Source organism: Bombina bombina, chromosome 3 (genome assembly GCF_027579735.1).
Source record: "Bombina bombina isolate aBomBom1 chromosome 3, aBomBom1.pri, whole genome shotgun sequence".
Lineage (NCBI taxonomy): Eukaryota > Metazoa > Chordata > Amphibia > Anura > Bombinatoridae > Bombina > Bombina bombina.
Window position 1 is genome coordinate 1,126,236,263 of NC_069501.1, and position 23,432 is coordinate 1,126,259,694.

Here is a 23,432-nt window from a genome sequence, read left to right on the forward strand (position 1 = left end):
TACGAGCATCTGCGCTTTGATGGTGTTGGTGACCTCCCCCATACAGGGGGTTTCTCGTTGTCTCCATTTTTTAAAGAGCAAACTGCGGGCTACCAGTATGACTAAATTAACCAGTTGTCTGTCCCCCGTGGTATCCAACTTCTTAAGAAAAAAAATGTGTTCTGCCTGCAGCTCAATTTTGCTCTGAAGATGGCGGTTCAGCCAATACTGGGCCTTGGCCCAGTATTGTCTGACTTTTGGGCAGCTCCAGATACAGTGTAGGAGGTCTGCTCCTATGTGGGTGCACTTAAAACAGCTCCCTGTCTTTGGCTCCCCCCATCTAGCCATTCTGGCTGGAGTTAGATAAAAATTATTTATAATTTTGCATTGAGATTCTCTCCAGCTAATACATGAGGTCGCCTCGGCTGTAAGTTCAATACTTTTTAATATATCCTCTCCTTGTAGCCATTCAAAATATTTATTAAATTTTCCCTTAACCCCTTAATGACCACAATGTACCCTGTATGTCACTGGTCGTTAAGGGTTTTTTCAGGACATAATAGCACAAGTCTAGCAAGAACACGCTATTAATGCACTCCCTCCAGCAGGCTTTGTGGAATAGAGCAGTCTCAACGCTGGTGGCAAGACCGCACTATAAAACAATCAAGTCCCAAAAAAAGGCCAGCGACATACAGGGTACGTCGCTGGTCCTTAAGGGGTTAATCAGGTCTATATGCTCCAGGCCCTTATTTGTCAGTATTTTTTGATACCACCAAGAAATTGACCGTTTCCCCGCTTGATATAATTTTAAGCCCGACATTAATTGGGCCAGTCCCCAATCAGTTACCACTTCTCTATTTGCTTTTTCGATATAATGGCGTGCCTGCAGATATGCATAGAAATTATTAGTTGGAAGGTGATATTGTTCTATAAGGCTCTGGAAAGTACGTGTTTGACCATCCCTTTCATCTTTTAGTTGTGAAAAATAGGTTAAACCTTTTTCCTTCCAATCAAAAAATACTTTGTGATTGAAGCCTGCTGGGAAATCCACACACCCGATAATCGGTAAGTATGGGGACACGCGAAATTCCTGTCCCACCAAAGAGCAGTATAACTGCCATCCTTTAATAATATTAGCAAATGTTAACATGCTATCTACATTCTGGGGCAGCTTCCTATATGGACAATGTAGCATAGCAAGGGGGCTGAAAGGTCTAATCAGCTCCGCGTCTAGCTTGTAATATGTTACGTAGTCTGAGTTAGTGAGCCAGTCTATTCCAAATTTAGCTAATGCTATTAAATTGTAATATTTAATATTTGGAATAGCGAATCCCGCATATGTTTTAGAATTACTCATTTTATCTATAGAGATTCTTGGTGTTTTCTTCCCCCAAATAAAGAAAGAGCAAGCTTTATTATATTTAACTATGTCTTTCCTTGTCACAAGGAGAGGTAAATTTTGCAAAAAAAATAGAATTTTAGGAAATATGATTGTCTTAATGATCATACATCTGGCCGAGATTGACAGGAAAAGTAGATTCCATTTATTTAGATTGGCTTGGATTTTATCAAAGAATTCCTTGAAGTTTAATTGATACCAGTCCCTGGGATTTCTAGAGATCTTAATCCCTAGATAATTAATAGCCTTTACCTCCTTAAAAATATAATTATGACTTTGCCTTGTTTTGTTGACCCATAGTAGCTCTGATTTCTTGGGATTAATTTTATAACCAGAGAATGTGCTGTACTCTGTGATAATATCCAAAACATTTGGGATGGAATTTACCGTGTCTTGTAAGAAAAGTAATATGTCGTCGGCATATAGTGAGATGAGTAGAGTCTCCCTACCAATCTGGACTGGTTGTATTGTCTGACGTAGATATACTGCCAAAGGCTCTAGGGCGAGGTCAAATAGGAGCGGGGATAGTGGGCAACCCTGACGGGTTCCTTTTTGTAAAGTAATATATTGCGTTAAATCCCCATTCACTAAAAGCTGTGACCTGGGTTTCCTATAGACCATTCTCACCATATCGACCAAATGACCCGAAAAACCAAAGTTTTCGAGGGAGGTTATAAGGTGATTCCATTCAATGGAATCGAAAGCTTTTTCAGCATCTATGGTAATTAAGGCAAAATCTTTTTCCTTATTATTATGCCCTTCCCTTCGGCTCTGCTGGCCGACATGGTGAAAATGGTCCACCGCTGTCAATACTCTTCTCATGTTTCGAACAGAGTTCCTGTTCGGGATAAAGCCAGTCTGGTCTGTGTGTATCAATTTGCCTATGACTCTCTTTAATCTATCTGCAATAATTGACATCAGGATTTTATAGTCCTGGTTTAACAGGGAGATTGGGCGATATGCCGCTAGATCCTCTGGCTTTTTACCTTTCTTGTATATCAAAGTGACAATTGAGTCAGTGAAGTAAGGAGACTTTAAGGCCTGTGATAGGAAATAATCATTAAAAAGCTTCTTTAATGTGATGCCAATTGTGGCTGATAGAGTTTTATAGTATTCGATCGGAAGACCGTCAGGGCCTGCTGCTTTTCCAGATTTGCACTTTAATATTACACTGGCAATTTCTGGCTCTGTTATGGCCGCATTAATTTGTTCTAGATCCCCTGCAGATATATTGGGTAGTCTGATTTTTTCCCAAAATTTTGCCTTGGCTTTTTCATCAATTCCACTGCTGGTATATATGTTATGAAAGTATTTATAGAATGCCTCCCTGATCTCTGTCGCTTGCGTGATTACCTTATTACCAGTTTTTATTGTTGCTATGGTATTTTTCTTTTGTCTGAACTTTGTTAGTTTAACCAGATGTTTGGCTGCAACCCCCTGATATCCTTGAAACTTAGCCCTTGCTTTGAGATCTTCCCCTGCCCATTTCTCCCTGAGAAAATCTTCCCTTACATTTTTAGCAGAGATGTATCCGCTCCATGTAACTGAATTTGGAGAGCGAAGATATCTATTATATGCGTTCCTAAGCTGATTGGCCACTTGTAGCTCTCTAGCTTTCAATTTGCGTGTTAACTTGACCATGTATCCCTTGATTTCTCCACGCATGACGGCTTTCCCTGCTTCCCAAAAGGTTTCTGTTTTATCATTGTAACCTTTGTTCAGGTCACAATATTCTAACCACTTTCTGTTTAACCAATTAGAAAACTGTATATTTTGACTCATATAGGCCGGAAAGTGGAACGAGTTCCCAGGACTTCCAGTCCGCTTATCTGGCCAGACCCGCAAGCTTATAATAGCGTGGTCAGATAACAATATGTCTGCTATGTGAGTTTCAATTGGACGCTTAGCTACTTGCTGACTTATTAGGAACAGATCAATACGGGAAAAACTTTTATGAGCCTTAGATTCACATGAAAATATCCGGGCATCCGGATGTTGTTGGCGCCAAATGTCATTTAATTTTAGCGTCTTGATATAATTCCTGAAAAATTTCGCTTCTCTATTATTTATCTGAGAGCCTCTAACTCTGGACCTATCCACCTCTGGGTATAACGTGAGATTCATATCACCGGCTATAATCAAGTTCTGTTCCAAGTGTGGAATAAGTTTCTGCTGGATTTTTTGCCAAAAGTTTTTCTCAAGTTTGTTAGGGGCATAAATATTGCAGAAGGTCCAACAGATGCCCTCTATCTGCATCTGGAGGACTATAAATCTACCCAGCTGATCACACTCTTGACTGAGGATTTTGTAGTTAACCTTTTTATTTATGATAATGGCCACACCTCTCTTACGCCTGTTACAGGGAGTGGCGACAATTTCTGCCACCCAATTAACTTTCAGTTTTGCTATTTCATGGTCCTTTAGGTGTAATTCCTGCATAAAAATAATGTCTGCCTTCTCACTTTTTAATAACCTCAAGACATTTTTCCTCTTAATGGGGGAGGTTATGCCCCCCACATTCCAGGACACTAATTTTAAAGGGTCTGACATTTTAATCTAAGGAGAAAAGAGAAAAAAAATAAAATAAGAAAAGAATAGAAAGAAAGAAAGGAGAAAAAAAAGAAAAGAGAAATAAGAAAAAAATAAGAAAGTGGAGAGCAAAAAAAAAAAAAAAAAAAAAAAAAAAAAAAAAAAAAAAAAAAAAACACAAAAGGGGAGGAAAAAAAGAAAGAAGAAAAGAGCAAGATAAGACTCCCACAAGAAACCGCCCATTCCCCCCCCTTCCTGTAACCCACCATTATGATAACTATCTTTCCCTTTTGAGGAAATCTTCTAGTCTTCAATGCCCTCACAATATGTGGATCCCCTCTTGAGGTTTTAAAATTTATGAGCATTCTCATTGCCTTTATTTAAAAATTATGAACATTCTCATTGCCTTTAATGTCCTAATGGCCTGCTAATGCGTGTTTGGACTTCTATGTTATTCTCCTGGCAAAAATCCTGTGCTTCTTTTACTGAGTTTAACACTACTCTCCCTTCCATGGTTAAAACTGTTATTTTGGCAGGGTAGATCAGAGCTGCTTTAAGCCCAGCTCTGATCAACCCTGAACAGAATGGAGCCATGGCTTTCCTTCTGGAGGCAGTCTCGAACGAAAAGTCCTGAAATAACAGAACATTCTTTCCTTCGATTGTTAGTGTCTGTAGTTTCCTAAAATGTTGCATTATGCTGATCTTATCCTGAAAGTTCAGGTATCTAATTAAAACCATCCTGGGACGTGTATTTCCATCTATATTGGTCCTGATACTTCCTACCCTATGTGCCCGTTCTACCTGGAATGTGTCTCTATCTGACTGAATCCCTAATAACCTGGGGAGTGTATCTGCCGCGAATTTTAAAAGGTCCTGAAACTCCCTACTTTCTGGAAGACCGACTACCCTAACATTGTTTCGGCGGGATCTATCCTCCAGATCTTCCACCTTTAACAAAAGTGCCTTAATTTTATCGGTATTTTCCTTCATATTTATGTCTTGAATGTTAAGCTTATCTTCTGCTTCTGAAACCCTGGACTCTATTTCTGCCATTCTGACTGAAAACTGCCTGATCTCCTGCGATAAGCCTGCAATATCTTTTTTCACCAATTCAAACTGTGGAAGTAAAAGATCCGCTAATTGATTTATAGTCATTTGTGTGTCCTGATTTACCAGCGGACTTTCTGGGTTAACCTCGCTGCTTACTTCTAGTCCTAATCTCTGCTTCCTGTCCTTCTTTGGGGGCATGGCCGGGGACTTATTTTTAGTGCTTGCCATGTATTTATCCATCGAGACTAATAGCACCTCTCTCTGGAAATGGCTATAATATGTTCACTGCTGAGTGGGGAAAAGATATTCTAACTTTTTTATGTATTCTCCCCTTCTCTGCCCTCCCTTCTGATGTAATTTTGTGTGGTCTATTTTAATTTATTTACACTCAGTTTCAGGAACTCAAGACCCTTCACCATCAACTTGCTAGCTACCACTCCACTAGTTAACCGAGAAATAAATTATATCGGAGAACAGGGGTTATTACATACTTTCATGCCAACAGGCCAAGCTACAATACCTTACAGTCGTTCTGTATAACAATATAATTTTTAAGCCAATGTTCTGCAGAACCTAAACCCTGAAAATTTAGATTTTTATTTGGACACAGTTTCCACTAATTCAGCCTGCTGGGTGCCGGGGCTACTACTGACCGGTGACTGACGGGGGGAGTCTACTTTGTACTAATCTTACCTATTGGTGCCTAAAGTGTTATTGCAACATTGGTTGCCAGTGTAATCTGCTTTACTGGTGTGTGTTTTCCCCTTATTCCCCCTTCTCCCTTCTCGCCCTACAGTCCCACTGTGAAATCTAAGTGAGGCTTCAAATGTCTGTGTAATTTATTGGGTGACAAAAAAAAAAAAAAAAAAAAAAAAAAAAATACCTAAATAAGCTGACCGTTCAAGCTGTCTCGCTATGTCTCCTCCCACCCTGTGACTGTGAAAACTGTTCACGCTCCCCCGCGACTTGTAGCCGAAATGATAAGGACAGTACTCTGCCCCAGTCCTCTCGGCGCTCTCTATCTTTCTTTCTCTGTGTGAGTAATAATTTCAGCTTTAAGATTGTTTATTGTGTACCTTGGTGCCCTGTACCCTAGCTATGCTAACCAGATCCCTGAACCCTCAGAATCTTTTCCTTTTAACACTGGATTTACTTTAGTTTGTACAGTACGACAATTTAATTCTATTGATAGCCATCAACACAGACATTCCCCTGCAGTTTATAACAAAAATAGTGGGATCAATACTTTGTCCCAATAGAACAGCACTCTCTATCTTTCTTTCGCTGTATGAGTGGTGGTTTCGGCCAAGAGAGTAATTATTATAGGTCTTGGTGCCCTGTTCCCTAACTGTGTTAACCAAATCCCTGAAATCTCGGTATCTTTTTCCTTTAACACTGAGTTTACTTTAGTTTATACAGTGCAACAATAACATTCCATTAATAGCCATCAAAACAATAACTAAAGGGTTCTATCACCCCTGATGAGTTTTATCACCACCTAGAAAATGTCACAAGATACTGTAAATAGAAACTTTCCTTGCCAGCATACATAAAGGTTACTGACAGTAAGCGGTGCATAAGCTGTGACCGTAGACAATTGCCACAATGTTAGCTTTGACTAATTTCTGCTCTCTTAGTCCATATATATATGATTGGGAGATTTTATTCTTAGTCCTCCTTTTATCTCCAGATCTTGGGCTTTCTGTATCTTTACTTTTTTTTTCTTCCCTCCTTCTTTTCTCCTTTCCTTCCCTTTTTGACTATATATCAGTCCAACTGCAGATTTCTACCCTAACAGTTCCACTGATCTGTTCTAGCCTTAGCGTTTTCTTACAAGCACGTATAAGCATGAAAAGACAGAATACGGCAGGAACCAGACACAGCATAAAGTTTCCAACTTTACAGCCTCTTCTCCCACAACATAGGGCTCTCTTTCAGAAATCGTACGATTAATATACGTAACCTTTCCATTTTTAGGGACTGTTGTCTTATGGCTCGTATATTAGATAGATTCTCATAGTCCAGCATATTTCAAAAGGCTTTACTGTTATGATACCCTCCCCTGCCCTCCGTGACCGGCTTAGCTTTAAGTGAGGAGGTTTTCTTTCTTTTTTTTTTTTAATTCTGAAACACCACACACTCTCCCGCTATCACAGCGCCCCCTTTAAAGTCTGTACCTTAGGTTGGGATCTGTATGCTTCTCCAGACTCTCACTCTGGCTTTTTGCTAGGTTGACAACACAGACACCTCAATGACCCCTTTTGCACAAACCCTCCGAACTCTGACCAGCAAGAAAGAAAGGTAGAATTAATACTTGCGCTCCTGTGACACTCTTTATGCTGCGTTCCAGGCCGCAGCTCCACAGCTCCTTTGCCGCTTCTCCGTCTATCCGGCTGCAGTCAGGACACCTCCCATCTGCACCCGGTGCTTGAAAACAGCTGACGATTCCGGCTGGTTTTTAGAGATAGCCGCAAGCTTTACCCAGGCAGGGCAAAAAGTCCCGCACGCCGTGGCGTGCGGCTTGGTCAGAGTCGGGTGTCTGGGTCCGTCTTCAGGGCGCTGTGATGCGTATCTCCGGCCGGGACCAACCGGCATAAACTCGGGTGTAGTTAGGCTTCCGCTCCTGGTGTATATTTGTCTCCCCAGGCAGGGCTCTCACCCCCAGCAATAGGAGTAAGTTTGGCGGGGTATGGTAGTAAGTTGTCTCCCTCTCACAGAGCTCGAGCGTGCACGTCCTCCTCACGCTCCTCCCACCGGAAGCCAACACAACTGTGCACTTTAATCAGATCATAAGCAGACAACAAAAATCTATTCTGGGGAAAGGGAGCACAACACTAATGTGTGGTAAGCAGGGTTCTACTTTTATTCTTGTGGCCAACAAGTTTTTAGAGCCCATAACACTGCTCTGAACTATAAAACCATGCAGTGTAGCTGCTGAGCTATGAAAAAAGATGACATCTCTGCTTAGCTGCAGTTGTCTCAAATAAAACAAACCTAAAAAAAACCATCATGCTTGTGAGGTTTTGGACATTTTATTTTTACTAGAAATGTCCTAGGAAGATCTGTATCTAGAATAATAGAAAATTAACACGGTTCAATGGAACAAGAGAACCATCCAATCACCTTGGATGCATGACAAGCCACTAGCTCTACTGATGATGCTTAAACACTCAGATAAGAAGTCACAGAAATACCTTGTGACCTGACCTTTGCCAGAGGAGCTAGAACCTTAGAAAACATCCTTGGAGCAGTAGCCAATAAGGAAATAAACATTTTCCACTACAGAGCAGATACGTTATCTGGATGGATGGTAACACAAAGATAAACATTGTCAAAATGTTACCTGGTCATTAACTAAATCAACTTTGAGGCAACTGCTTGTAAATCAGGCTTTCTTGGGTTTGCATAATTTTTCAAGGAAGTTATATGGAAACTTCCAAGATAATTTTTTAGCCATCTAATTCTTTCTATGGGAGAAAAAGCTACACTGGCCCTTCTAGGGTTGGCATAAGTGCTTGCACTTATAATTCTTTGATATACAGGAGCTCATACTATCTGTTAGACTGAGACAAAACAAAACATTAACTGTACAGTAAACTCAGAAAGAATGCATCTAAAGCCATAATCAGAAATCCAGAGCTCTCATTATAAAGACTAAAAGCCATGGACGGCTATTGTAGTTCTAGTGACCAAAACCAGAAAAAAATAAAAAAGAGAGAACGCTCTATGCTTCATATATATAATGCTTGCACCTGGACTCAGACAGCAAGACGTGCAGCATATGTGCAGTTTGTCTACAGTATAGTTGTGTAGAACTCCAATGTAAACAGGGAGTCAGCAATATTACAGTGATTTACGGTTTACTGGGAGCATAGCAAACAATAGTTTGAGTAAATCATATGTTTCAATCAAATACATCCTTAAAACTTGATTGTGTATATTAATTATTAAAACCGTTCAAGACTAAATTATTATGATGCCTACATGTATGATAAAATGTTATGGTTTCAAAATTGAAAACATTAAAACTTAGAGACTAAGCTGATGTTTGTTGTGGTCCATGGGGTATACAAAACTCACTAAGTACAACTTGCTGGCTATCCTCCAAATAAACAATGAATCAAAATAACATTAACATAGCTGATTCAATATTCAAACTGTTTTACAGACTTCCTTTCTTGATGAATTGAGCATGTGCACTTTATTACCATGGTTTGCCAAGGGGTGAGAGTGAGATGTCATTTAGATCAGAGGAACTTGTGGCACAGCTTCAAATTGGTTGCACTGCACAATACATCAACAAAGAAAAAAATGAGGGCATACAGAAGCTGCATTAAAGATAGGAAATATTAAAATAAATTACTTCCAACAGCCTATTTAAAAAAACAAAAAGAAAGGTGCTTTATCAAGGCAATTCATAGATTTGCCTTCATGCATTGTGTGGTAGATGATTTACTATCACTTTAAACAGTTTTTTCGCTTGATCTGTCAACAGACACAAAAGGACTTATGTTTTTTCCTACTAAAACTAGAGGAAGAGGAGTCATCATATGAAGTACAGCTCCTGACTGAGAATTATTTCTGAATGTAATTATAGTAAGCTTTATATTCATACTTTCTCTGCGCCACAAGAGTAACTAGGGCACCTGTCAGTGCTCTGATGAATACTTTTGGGTAGTATTTATTGTAATATTAATTCAGAAAGGATCCATTCTAAGGACTATCCTTAGTAGACAACCCTAAAGAAATCTGAGCCTTCAAAGAACATGGAGCTGCTAGAAACACAAGGGGAAACATCAGGAACATTGTAATCGGCTAACAAAAAACAGTAGTACATACATAGCATAATCTGTTTGTAATAAATGTAGCCATACAGGGTACACAACATTTCTCTCCACTAGAGGATTGGTTAACATGTACAAGGACAACAATTATACATACACAAATTTAGAAATTAACTACTCTCAACCAAAATGCAACGTAGCTAAAGACTAATGCTGAGAAGCATGAAAAAAGTGATGCCAAAATTGCATCATTATGCTCTTATCAACTTGACATTTACAAATAAATATATTCATTAAAGAAATAATGGTCCAAAAAGTGTTGGGTTTTTTTACTACATAAAGCAGTTTTTATAAGAATATGTTTTAACCAAACCATAGGCATAATAAACACAAAAAAGAGTTTAAATAGTACATGGAGTTTATTTACTTAGACTACTCAGCTGTCGGATGATAGCAGCAAGAGTGCTATTGGTAACACATTCCAATTCACTGGTAATTCCATCTGGTATTGTTCCGCGGCATAGATGCCTGGGTTCTATATTCCTCTTGACTAACGGCATGATTCAGTAACTGAAATAAAAAAAATAAAAGGAAAAAGAATGTAGACTAGAAGTACATTGCATTTATACAACTGCAAGAGATTCACTAGAGAGTTATGAACACTTTAATTGCTAGGACATGACAAATCGAAAATATTCTGGTAAATTTATGATACTCTACAGCAGGTGTCAGCAACCTTGACACCCCATATGTTTTGGAACTACATTTCCCATGATGCTCAGACACTCTTTAGGCTGGCTGAGTATCATGGAAAATGTAGTTCCAAAAAATCTGGGGTGCCAAGGTGGCTGACCTTTGCTCTACAGAAATGTCTCACTAAAAGAAAAGCAGCATTAGTATCTCTCATCTGAATGTGTTTAAACAAATATATTAAAAATACTGACCTGTAGTTTAAATACATATGTTTAATATTCTTTATTCACCAACTTTAAACACATACAATTTAAATACAAGCTTCAAAAGACTAATGAACTAGATGAAGCAGAAACAAAAACATAATTTATGCTTACCTGATAAATTTATTTCTCTTGTAGTGTGTTCAGTCCACGGGTCATCCATTACTTATGGGATATATTCTCCTTCCCAACAGGAAGTTGCAAGAGGATCACCCAAGCAGAGCTGCTATATAGCTCCCCCCCTCACATGTCATATCCAGTCATTCGACCGAAACAAGACGAGAAAGGAGAAACTATAAGGTGCAGTGGTGACTGGAGTTATAATTTTAAAATTTAGAACCTGCCTTAAAAAGACAGGGCGGGCCGTGGACTGAACACACTACAAGAGAAATAAATTTATCAGGTAAGCATAAATTATGTTTTCTCTTGTTAAGTGTGTTCAGTCCACGGGTCATCCATTACTTATGGGATACCAATACCAAAGCTAAGTACACGGATGATGGGAGGGACAAGGCAGGAACATTAAACAGAAGGAACCACTGCCTATAGAACCTTTCTCCCAAAACCAGCCTCCGAAGAAGCGAAAGTGTCAAATTTGTAAAATTTGGAAAAAGTATGAAGTGAAGACCAAGTTGCAGCCTTGCAAATCTGTTCAACAGAGGCCTCATTCTTAAAGGCCCAGGTGGAAGCCACAGCTCTAGTGGAATGAGCTGTAATTCTTTCAGGAGGCTGCTGTCCAGCAGTCTCATAGGCTAAACGTATTATGCTATGAAGCCAAAAAGAGAGAGAGGTAGCCGAAGCCTTTTGACCTCTCCTCTGTCCAGAATAAACGACAAACAGAGAAGAAGTTTGTCTAAAATCTTTAGTTGCCTGTAAGTAGAACTTCAGAGCACGGACCACGTCTAGATTATGCAAAAGACGTTCCTTCTTTGAAGAAGGATTAGGACATAATGATGGAACAACAATCTCTTGATTGATATTCCTGTTAGAAACAACCTTAGGCAAAAACCCAGGTTTAGTACGCAGTACTACCTTGTCTGAATGAAAGATCAGATAAGGAGAATCACAATGTAAGGCAGATAACTCAGAGACTCTTCGAGCCGAGGAAATAGCCATCAAAAACAAAACTTTCCAAGATAAAAGCTTAATATCAATGGAATGAAGGGGTTCAAACGGAACACCCTGAAGAACTTTAAGAACCAAGTTTAAGCTCCACGGAGGAGCAACAGCTTTAAACACAGGCTTAATTCTAGCCAAAGCCTGACAAAAGGCCTGGACGTCTGGATTCTCTGCCAGACGTTTGTGTAAAAGAATAGACAGAGCTGAAATCTGTCCCTTTAGCGAACTAGCGGATAAACCCTTTTCTAAACCCTCTTGTAGAAAAGCTAATATCCTAGGAATCCTAACCTTACTCCATGAGTAACTCTTGGATTCGCACCAATATAAATATTTACGCCATATCTTATGGTAAATTTTTCTTGTCACAGGTTTCCGAGCCTGTATTAATGTATCAATAACCGAATCCGAAAACCCACGCTTTGATAGAATCAAGCGTTCAATTTCCAGGCAGTCAGCCTCAGAGAAATTAGGTTTGGATGGTTGAAAGGACCCTGAATTAGAAGGTCCTGCCTCAGAGGAAGAGACCATGGTGGACAGGACGACATGTCCACTAGGTCTGCATACCAGGTCCTGCGTGGCCACGCAGGCGCTATCAGAATTACCGATGCCCTCTCCTGTTTGATCCTGGCAATCAGCCGAGGTAGCAACGGAAATGGTGGAAACACATAAGCTATGTTGAAAACCCAAGGGGCTGCTAATGCATCTACCAGCACCGCTCCCGGGTCCCTGGACCTGGATCCGTAACAAGGAAGCTTCGCGTTCTGGCGAGATGCCATGAGATCCAGATCCGGTTCGCCCCAACGACGAATCAGTTGAGCAAATACCTCCGGGTGAAGTTCCCACTCTCCCGGATGAAAAGTCTGGCGACTTAGGAAATCCGCCTCCCAGTTCTCTATGCCTGGGATGTAAATCGCTGACAGGTGGCAAGAGTGAGACTCTGCCCAGCGAATTATCTTCGAGACTTCCAACATCGCTAGGGAACTCCTGGTTCCCCCTTGATGATTGATGTAAGCCACAGTCGTGATATTGTCCGACTGAAATCTGATGAACCTCAGTTTTGCTAACTGAGGCCAAGCTAGAAGAGCATTGAATATTGCTGTTAATTCTAGAATGTTTATTGGAAGGAGTTTCTCCTCCTGAGTCCACGATCCCTGAGCCTTCAGGGAATTCCAGACTGCTCCCCAGCCTAGAAGGCTGGCATCCGTTGTTACAATCGTCCAATCTGGTCTGCGAAAGGTCATTCCTTTGGACAGATGAACCGGTGACAACCACCAGAGAAGAGAATCTCTGGTCTCCTGGTCCAGAATTAGCAAAGGGGACAGATCTGAGTAATCCCCGTTCCATTGACTGAGCATGCATAGTTGCAGCGGTCTGAGATGCAGGCGCGCAAATGGCACTATGTCCATTGCCGCGACCATTAAGCTGATTACCTCCATGCACTGAGCTACTGATGGGCTTGGAACGGAATGAAGGACACGGCAAGCATTGAGAATCTTTGATAACCTGGACTCCGTCAGGTAAATCTTCATCTCTACAGAATCTATAAGAGTCCCTAGAAAAGGAACCCTTGTGAGTGGTAACAAAGAACTCTTTTCCACGTTCACTTTCCACCCATGCGACCTCAGAAATGCTAGAACTATCTCTGTATGAGACTTTGCATTCTGAAAACTTGACGCTTGTATCAGAATGTCGTCTAGGTACGGAGCCACCGCTATGCCTCGTGGTCTTAGTACCGCCAGAAGTGAGCCCAGAACCTTCGTAAAAATTCTCGGGGCCATGGCTAACCCGAAGGGAAGAGCCACAAACTGGTAATGCCTGTCTAGAAAGGCAAACCTTAGGTACCGATAATGATCTTTGTGAATCGGTATATGAAGGTAAGCATCCTTTAAGTCCACCGTGGTCATATATTGACCCTCTTGGATCATGGGTAGGATGGTTCGAATGGTTTCCATCTTGAACGATGGTACCCTTAGGAATTTGTTTAAGATCTTTAAGTCCAAGATTGGTCTGAAGGTTCCCTCTTTTTTGGGAACCACAAATAGATTTGAGTAAAATCCTTGTCTCTGTTCCGATCGCGGAACTGAGTGGATCACTCCCATGATTAAGAGGTCTTGTACACATTGTAGAAATGCCTCTCTCTTTACTAGGTTTGTCGATATCCTCGAAAGATGGAACCTCCCTTGTGGAGGAGAGGTTTTGAAATCCAGAAGGTATCCCTGAGATATAATCTTTAACGTCCAGGGATCCTGCACATCTCTTGCCCAAGCCTGGGCAAAGAGAGAAAGTCTGCCCTCCACTAAATCCGTCTCCGGATAGGGGGCCCTGTCTTCATGCTGTCTTAGGGGCGGGAGTAGGCTTTCTGGCCTGCTTGCCCTTGTTCCATGACTGGTTGCCTTTCCAACCCTGTCTGTAACGAGCAGTAGTTCCTTCCTGTTTTGGAGCGGAGGAAGTCGATGCTGCTCCTGCCTTGAAGTTACGAAAGGCACGAAAATTAGACTGTTTGGCCTTTGGTTTGGCCCTGTCCTGAGGAAGGGCGTGGCCCTTACCTCCCGTAATGTCAGCAATAATTTCCTTCAAGCCGGGCCCGAATAAGGTCTGCCCTTTGAAAGGAATGTTAAGTAGCTTAGACTTGGAAGTTACATCCGCTGACCAGGATTTAAGCCAGAGTGCTCTGCGCGCCTGTATGGCGAATCCGGAATTTTTAGCCGTAAGTTTGGTTAGATGTACTACGGCATCTGAAACAAACGCATTAGCTTGCTTAAGGGTTCTAACTTTGCTCAAAGCCTCATCCAACGGCTCTGTGCGAATCGCCTCTTCCAGAGACTCAAACCAGAATGCCGCTGCAGCAGTGACAGGCGCAATGCATGCAAGAGGCTGCAATATAAAACCCTGTTGAACAAACATTTTCTTAAGATAACCCTCTAATTTTTTATCCATTGGATCTGAGAAAGCAGAGCTATCCTTCACCGGGATAGTGGTACGCTTGGCTAACGTAGAAACTGCTCCCTCCACCTTAGGGACCGTCTGCCATAAGTCTCGTGTGGTGGCGTCTATAGGGAAAATTTTTCTAAATATCGGGGGAGGGGAAAAAGGCACACCGGGTCTATCCCACTCCTTACTAATAATTTCTGTAAGTCTTTTTGGTATAGGAAAAACGTCAGTACACACCGGTACCGCATAGTATCTATCCAACCTACACAATTTCTCTGGAATTGCCACCGTGTCGCAATCATTCAGAGCCGCTAATACCTCCCCTAGTAACACACGGAGGTTCTCAAGTTTAAATTTAAAATTTGAAATTTCTGAATCCGGTCACCGACAGAATGAAGCTCACCGTCCTCATGTTCTGCAAAATGTGACGCAGTATCAGACATGGCTCTCGTGTCATCAGCGCGCTCTGTCCTTAACCCAGAGCTATCGCGTTTGCCCCTTAATTCGGGCATATTATATAATACTTCTTTCATAACATTAGCCATATCATGTAAAGTGATTTGTAAGGGCCTAGATGTACTTGGCGTCTCAATCCTACGCATCTCCCGAGCGGGAGACGCAGGTACTGACACGTGAGGAGAGTTAGGCGGCATAACTTCCCCCTCGTTGTCTGGTGATAGTTTCTTTATCGGTACAGATTGACTTTTATTCAAAGCAATATCAATACAATTGGTACACATCGTTCTATTGGGCTCCACATTGGCTTTTGAACATGATGAACAAACAGTTTCCTCTGAATCAGACATGTTTAAACAGACTTAGCAATGAAACTAGCAAGCTTGGAAATCACTTTCAATAAGTTTACAAGCAATATAAAAAACGCTGCAGCGCTTCAAAAATACAGATATAATTAAACAATTCTTAACAAGAAGTGTATTATTAGCAGAGGATTGCACCCATTAGCAAAAGGATGATTAACCCCTCAATACCCAAAACGGATAAAACAGATATCAATTAAGATTTAATGCTTTTAATCACAGTCAGCACACTGTCACAGATCTGCTGTGACTGATTACCTCCTTCACAAATGAATTTTGCAGACCCCTGAGCTCTCTAGAGACGTCCTGGATCAAGGAGGAAGAAGCAGGAAGACTGTGCAAGAATTTTAACTGTGCAACAAGGCGCTAAAACAAGGTCCCTCCCACTCCTATCACAACAGTGGGAGCCCTGATATAACGGTTTCCATGCAGAAAAATATGTTAGCCATGTGGAAAAAAATCATGCCCAAAGCGATTTATCACCAAAGTACCTCACAAAAACGAATAACATGCCAGTAAACGTTTTATTAAAAAACAACATTTTCCAATGTCATGCAAAGCTATCACTAAGCCTGCTACCAGTCGCTACCACTGCAGATAAGGCTTAAGTATTATTTCAGTTTTAACAGTATTTTCTCAGTCAAATTCTAGTCCCTAGAAAATAACTCGACTGCGCATACATTTATCAGCCTGATACCAGTTGCCACTACTGCATTTAAGGCTGTACTTACATCATACGGTAACAGCAGTATTTTCTTAGTCAATTCCATTCCCAGAAAATAAAGTACTGCACATACCTCATTTGCGGAGGACCCCGCATGCTATTCCCAGTTTCTGAAGTTACCCCACTCCTCAGAATGTCGAGAACAGCCAGTGGATCTTAGTTACGCCTGCTAAGATCATAGAAAAAAAACGCAGGCAGTTTCTTCTTCCAAATACTGCCTGAGATAGAAAAACAGCACACTCCGGTGCCATTTAAAATAACAAACTTTTGATTGAAGAATAGTTAAGTAAAAACTCCAGCTCCTCTCGCGACCTCCTTTGTTGAGGGTTGCAAGAGAATGACTGGGTATGACATGTGAGGGGAGGAGCTATATAGCAGCTCTGCTTGGGTGATCCTCTTGCAACTTCCTGTTGGGAAGGAGAATATATCCCATAAGTAATGGATGACCCGTGGACTGAACACACTTAACAAGAGAAAATTCCTTGAAAATGCAATGTTATGATATAACCAACAAAAGGAGAAAAAAAGGAGGAAGGACAAAATCACTTTACTCAACGTATGCATTAATTGCACAAAGAATAAATGTTTGACTGATAAGCAAAGAACCAGGGCTTCCATGCATCTCAGAAGGCAAGTGTGGATATTTTACCAAGGATGTAAGATATTTCACATGAGCAACAAATCATACTTTGAACTTTAAAGGGCTAGGAAGGGACTAGAAACACACAGTCTGGCCACCAAAAGCCGTAAGGTAATAAGGTACTTTGAACTTTAATCATTGTGTTCTATGGTAGCCCCCAAGTAGTGCACCACAGGGTCCAACATGATGTCTACAAGGAGTATTTTTTATTAGATATGTATTAAACAGTCCATCATATATAACAGTAGGATCCTACCTGGCCAAATATACATCAGCACAAATCAGATGACTCAGAAAATATCTTATGAAGGCATGTTGGGTAAAAGTTAGATACTGCTGATAAAACGCTGACTCACAGTTTCTACAAAGATCCTCTAACATGGTACTAAGAAATCCAACTCCCAGGCCAACATATACATTTCCTACTTGTAGAACAAGCTTATAGGTATTATGACATATTGGAACAGGCTTAAGAGGAGTTTAATGGTTTTCATTATTATTACTACTCTCACTATTAATACTACATTACCATCAAAGATGTTTAAAGGGCTATGAAACCCAACACTTTTCTTTCATGATTCAGATAGAACATTTGTAACAACTTTCTTTTTTATGTGTATTACTTTTGCTTTGTTCTTTGGTATCTTTTGTTGAAAAGCAGGGATGTATGCCAGACCATTTCTGGAGCAATATATGGCAGCAGTTTTGCAAGAATGTTATCCATTTTCAAGAGCACTAGATGGCAGCACTATTTCCTGTCATGTAGTGCTCTAGAGATGGCTATCTAGGTATCTACTCAACACAGACTATCATGGGAACAAAGCAAATTAGATAATAGAAGTCAATTGGAAACTTTTTTTTTTAACTGGTATGCTCTGTTTGAATCACAAAAACATAAATTATGCTTACCTGATAATTTAACTTCCATTGTGGGGAGGAGAGTCCACGGCTTCATTCATTACTATTGGGAATTAAGAACCTGGTCACCAGGAGGAGGCAAAGACAACCCAGCCAAAGGCTTAAATACCTCTCCCACTCCCCTCATCCCCCAATCATTCTGTCGATGGAACAAGGAACAGAAGAAGATCAGGGTATAAATGGTGCCAGAAGAGAAATTAAATTTTGGTTCGCCCACCAGAGATACGGGCGGGAGCCGTGGACTCTCCTCACCACGATGGAAATTAAATTATCAGGTAAGCATAATTTATGTTTTCCATCTAAAGGGGACGAGAGTCCATGGCTTCATTCATTACTATTAGGAACATATACCCAAGTTACGGAGGACACTGAATGAAACCGGGAGGGTAAAAGGCGGACCCTTATCTGAGGGCACCACAGCCTGTAGAACCTGTCTCCCAAAAGCCGCTTCCGCAGAAGCAAAAACGTCAAATTTGTAAAACTTCGTAAAAGTATGTAAAGAAGACCAAGTAGCCACCTTACAAATCTGCCCCATAGAGGCCTCATTCTTGAAGGCCCAAGATTTATTTATTTATTTATCAAATATTTTACCAGGGAGGATACATTGAGATTTCTCTCGTTTTCAAGTATGTCCTGGGTCCACAAGACATTGCATTGATAACATAGGGTACAATAAAATACAAAAAACAATAATAATACACAATATATGCAAAAGATTTAACATAGAACAGGTAATTAATCAACCATGACAGGTGCATTCTGTTTTGAGATATGTAGAGAGGGATCTCTTAAAGGATATTAGGCTTGGGGAAGGTTTGAAAGTGTGAGGGAGGTCGTTCCATAATTGTGGTGCTCTGTAGGAAAAGGAGGATCGAGCTGCTTTCTTTTTGTATTGAGGCAAGCTAAATAATGTGCTGGTACTGGATCGGAGGTTATAGGAGGTGGGAATAGCTGGGGAGAGCATTCTGCTCAGGTAGGGTGCGAGCTTCCCAGAAAGTCTCTTAAACACAAGGCAGGAAAGATGGAGGGAGCATCTGGATTCCAGCGACAGCCAGTTTAGTTCTTTTAGCATGTCACAATGGTGGGTCCTGTAGTTACATTGTAGCACAAAGCGGCAGAACGAGTTATACAATGTATTAAGTTTATTAAGGTGAGTTTGTGGTGCAGGTGCGTATACTACGTCCCCGTAATCCATGATAGGCATTAGCATTTGCTGTACAATCTTTTTCTTTACTGTAGGGCTGAGGCAGGATTTGTTTCTGTACAGGGCACCTAGTTTTGGGTAAAGTTTAGATGCAAGTTTTTCTATGTGGAGGCCAAAAGATAGATTGGGGTCTAACAACATACCCAAGTATTTGAAAGAGTGGACTGCGGTCAGCATGCAATTGGATTTTGTTTTGATGCGTAGATGGGAATTTTGTAATTTGTGTAATTTAGGTCCCGTTCCAAAGATCATTGTGACAGTTTTGTCAGTGTTTAGGAAGAGTTTGTTTTTTGAGATCCATTTTTCTACCTCTGTGAATTGGTCTTGGAGCACTGCTTCAAGCTGCGGCAGATCGGAATTGTTTGCATAAATTACTGTGTCGTCTGCGTACATGTGTACAGTTGAGGATTTGCAGACATTAGGCAGATCATTTATAAATAATGTAAATAGTAGGGGGCCGAGAATGGATCCTTGGGAAACACCACATGTGACCGGGAGAGGGAGGGAGTCACTGTCAGAAATGGAGACATATTGTGATCGATCCGATACATATGATCGAAACCAGGTTAGCGGATGATCACCAATACCTGAGTTTTTTAGTTTGAGCAGTAGTATGTCGTGGTCTACTGTGTCAAAGGCCTTTTACAAAGTCAAGGAAAATAGCTCCAGTTAGGTCTCCTTGTTCCATGCCAGTTTGGATGTCATTGCAAACTTTTAGGAGGGCAGTTGTAGTGGAGTGATTCGGGCGAAAACCTGATTGATCAGGGGTCAGATAGTTAGATTGTTGGTAATACTCACATAGTTGCGTATGGACGCATTTTTCTAAGATTTTTGACAATACTGGGAGCAAAGATATGGGACGATAATTAGAAACCAAGGTTAACTCCCCACTTTTATGGATAGGCACTACTCTTGCAGTTTTCCAAAGTTTGGGTATGTATCCAGACACCAAGGATTCGTTAATTAGGGTTGTGACGGGTTTAGCAATTGCCGCCGCACTGAGCTTCAACAGCATTGCTGGGATTTGATCAGGTCCAGACTGGTTTTTCATTTTTAGATTATCAAGGTGTTTCTTAACGACATTGATGGGTACAGGTCTAAAATTGAACTTCTGTATATTGGGTCTTTGCTGATTTAGTGGGGCCTGATCCACATTTGTAGTTTTAGGATGCGTGCCATTTATTAGTTTGTCAATCAGGGTGGTGGAGCATCCGACAAAATAACTATTAAAGGCATTTGCTACTTCTAAGGATAGTTGCAGGGTTTGGTTGTCCACATTGACAGTGGGGGGTTGGGAGTGGATTGGTGGATTTTGTAAGTTGTTTATGAGTTTCCAAAACTTTCTAGGGTTTGATATGTTATTGTTCAGATTTTCACAGAAATATTGGGCCTTGGCCAATTTTGTTTGTTTAGTGCATATATTTCGCCAATGTCTATATACACAGTGATCGTTCATAGAGCCTGTATGCTTGAACTTTGACCACAATGAATCCCGAAACTGGTACATTTGAATGAGGTCAGCTGTGATCCAATTTAAGTGTGCTCCTTTTACTCTAACCTTACGCAGCGGGGCATGCAAATTCCAAACTTGTAGGAGTTCAGACTGGAAGAATTCTACTGCAGAATCTAGATCTGGGATAAGGTTTAATCTGTGCCAGGGGAGGTTCTTAATGTCATTTAGAAATGATTGAAGATTAAATTTTTTGAAGGACCTGGTGATTTTAACCTTGGGAGAGGATTTAGTTGCCTTTATTTTGCGCACGCAGTACACTAGGCAGTGGTCACTGAAATTGTTAGGGAGAACACCTGCCTCCTGGATTCGGTTGGGAGAAGTGGAGAGAATCCAGTCAAGCAGGGTGTGATTATGGCTTTTGATGTTTATGCGAGTTGGGGTGGAGATTAATTGCGTTAGCTGCTGAGATTTAAACAGTGAGCGACAACTATTATTTTTTGGATTCAGCCAATCAATATTAAAATCTCCAAAAACCAAAATTTCACTTTTTGGGTTTTGAGCTATGGTTTCACTAAGGAGATGTGCTATGTCAGAAAGGGAATGTACAGGGGAGCTAGGTGGGCGGTAGATCCCTGCAACAATTATTGATTTACTGCATGGGATTTCAATTTTGCCAGAAAGGAAATCAAAGGTGGCAGGACAGCTAGATTTTTGTAAGGGGGTGTACTTTGTGGAATTGTCAACATAAATTACAATACCGCCTCCTCTCTTTGCTCTATCATTTCTATGGCATGAATATCCATGTATTGCAATGGCAGAGTCAGGTATTTTTGCGGTTAGCCACGATTCAGAGATCACAATGATTTTGGGTTTGTATTGTAAACACCAAGCTTGCAGTGCATCAATTTTTGGTAGTAAGCTGCGGATATTACAGTGCACAAAGGAGAGGCCTTTTTTAGCTGAAAGGGAATGTGTTAGGGGACCAGGGTTAGACTCTACATCATTTGCAAGGGCAAGTAACATAAGGAATAGGAATTTGGAAACTATCTTCCAGGAACTACCTGTTTGCAAAGCAGGGGAACAGCTGAGAAAAGTTCTGTATTTTCTTGCAAGGCTTGGCTAGATATGTTTTAAAATCAGGCTGAAGGAGAGAGATAAATTAGCGTCAGATTGGCTTGCAAACATTTAAAGGAATGGGGAGGGAATATCTATTAACATTTGCGCTAGGGTCATACAACCAAAAACACAGGGAAAGTTAAAATTACAGAGATAACACAGAGCTATTCATGTAGGGGAATAAAACCATTAAAGTACAAAAAAAGATATATGGCCTATAGCTGGTTAAACTAACTTTTAACATAATGGTCAGACATAATGGTAATAAAATATGCATTTTAAATTATAAAAAGAAAACAAGAATAGCCACTACATATAGCAATACACACATTAGAAAATAACAGGGTAGGTTAAATATAATGATATTACTATCTTCCAGGAACTACCTGTTTGCAAAGCAGGGGAACAGCTGAGAAAAGTTCTGTATTTTCTTGCAAGGCTTGGCTAGATATGTTTTAAAATCAGGCTGTTTGCAAAGCAGGGGAACAGCTGAGAAAAGTTCTGTATTTTCTTGCAAGGCTTGGCCAGATACGTTTTAAAATCAGGCTGTTTGCAAAGCAGGGGAACAGCTGAGAAAAGTTCTGTATTTTCTTGCAAGGCTTGGCTAGATATGTTTTAAAATCAGGCTGTTTGCAAAGCAGGGAAACAGCTGAGAAAAGTTCTGTATTTTCTTGCAAGGCTTGGCTAGATATGTTTTAAAATCAGGCTGTTTGCAAAGCAGGGGAACAGCTGAGAAAAGTTCTGTATTTTCTTGCACGGCTTGGCTAGATACGTTTTAAAATCAGGCTGTTTGCAAAGCAGGGGAACAGCTGAGAAAAGTTCTGTATTTTCTTGCAAGGCTTGGCTAGATGTGTTTTAAAATCAGGCTGTTTGCAAAGCAGGGGAACAGCTGAGAAAAGTTCTGTATTTTCTTGCAAGGCTTGGCTAGATATGTTTTAAAATCAGGCTGTTTGCAAAGCAGGGGAACAGCTGAGAAAAGTTCTGCATTTTCTTGCAAGGCTTGGCTAGATATGTTTTAAAATCAGGCTGAAGGAGAGAGATAAATTAGCGTCAGATTGGCTTGCAAACATTTAAAGGAATGGGGAGGGAATATCTATGAACATTTGAGCTAGGGTCATACAACCAAAAACACAGGGAAAGTTAAAATTACAGAGATAACACAGAGCTATTCATGTAGGGGAATAAAACCATTAAAGTACAAAAAAAGATATATGGCCTATAGCTGGTTAAACTAACTTTTAACATAATGGTCAGACATAATGGTAATAAAATATGCATTTTAAATTATAAAAAGAAAACAAGAATAGCCACTACATATAGCAATACACACATTAGAAAATAACAGGGTAGGTTAAATATAATGATATTACTATCTTCCAGGAACTACCTGTTTGCAAAGCAGGGGAACAGCTGAGAAAAGTTCTGTATTTTCTTGCAAGGCTTGGCTAGATATGTTTTAAAATCAGGCTGTTTGCAAAGCAGGGGAACAGCTGAGAAAAACAGAATTTATGCTTACCTGATAAATTACTTTCTCCAACGGTGTGTCCGGTCCACGGCGTCATCCTTACTTGTGGGATATTCTCTTCCCCAACAGGAAATGGCAAAGAGTCCCAGCAAAGCTGGTCACATGATCCCTCCTAGGTCATTCGACCGACGGACAGGAGGAAATATATATAGGAGAAACCATATGATACCGTGGTGACTGTAGTTAGAGAAAATAATTCATCAGACCTGATTAAAAAACCAGGGCGGGCCGTGGACCGGACACACCGTTGGAGAAAGTAATTTATCAGGTAAGCATAAATTCTGTTT

At 40.6% G+C, this 23,432-nt stretch overlaps 1 protein-coding gene across 2 annotated transcripts in view; it reads right to left on the reverse strand.

The window, feature by feature from the left end:
* WASF3 (WASP family member 3) overlaps positions 1 to 23,432 on the reverse strand; it is a 269,443-nt gene that overhangs the window by 138,638 nt on the left and 107,373 nt on the right. For both annotated transcript variants that reach the window (XM_053708495.1, XM_053708496.1), the window contains one exon: positions 10,169 to 10,311. In XM_053708495.1, coding sequence (XP_053564470.1) covers positions 10,169 to 10,301 — 133 coding nt within the window. In that variant the 5' untranslated portion in view covers positions 10,302 to 10,311. The remainder of the gene's footprint in view (positions 1 to 10,168; positions 10,312 to 23,432) is intronic.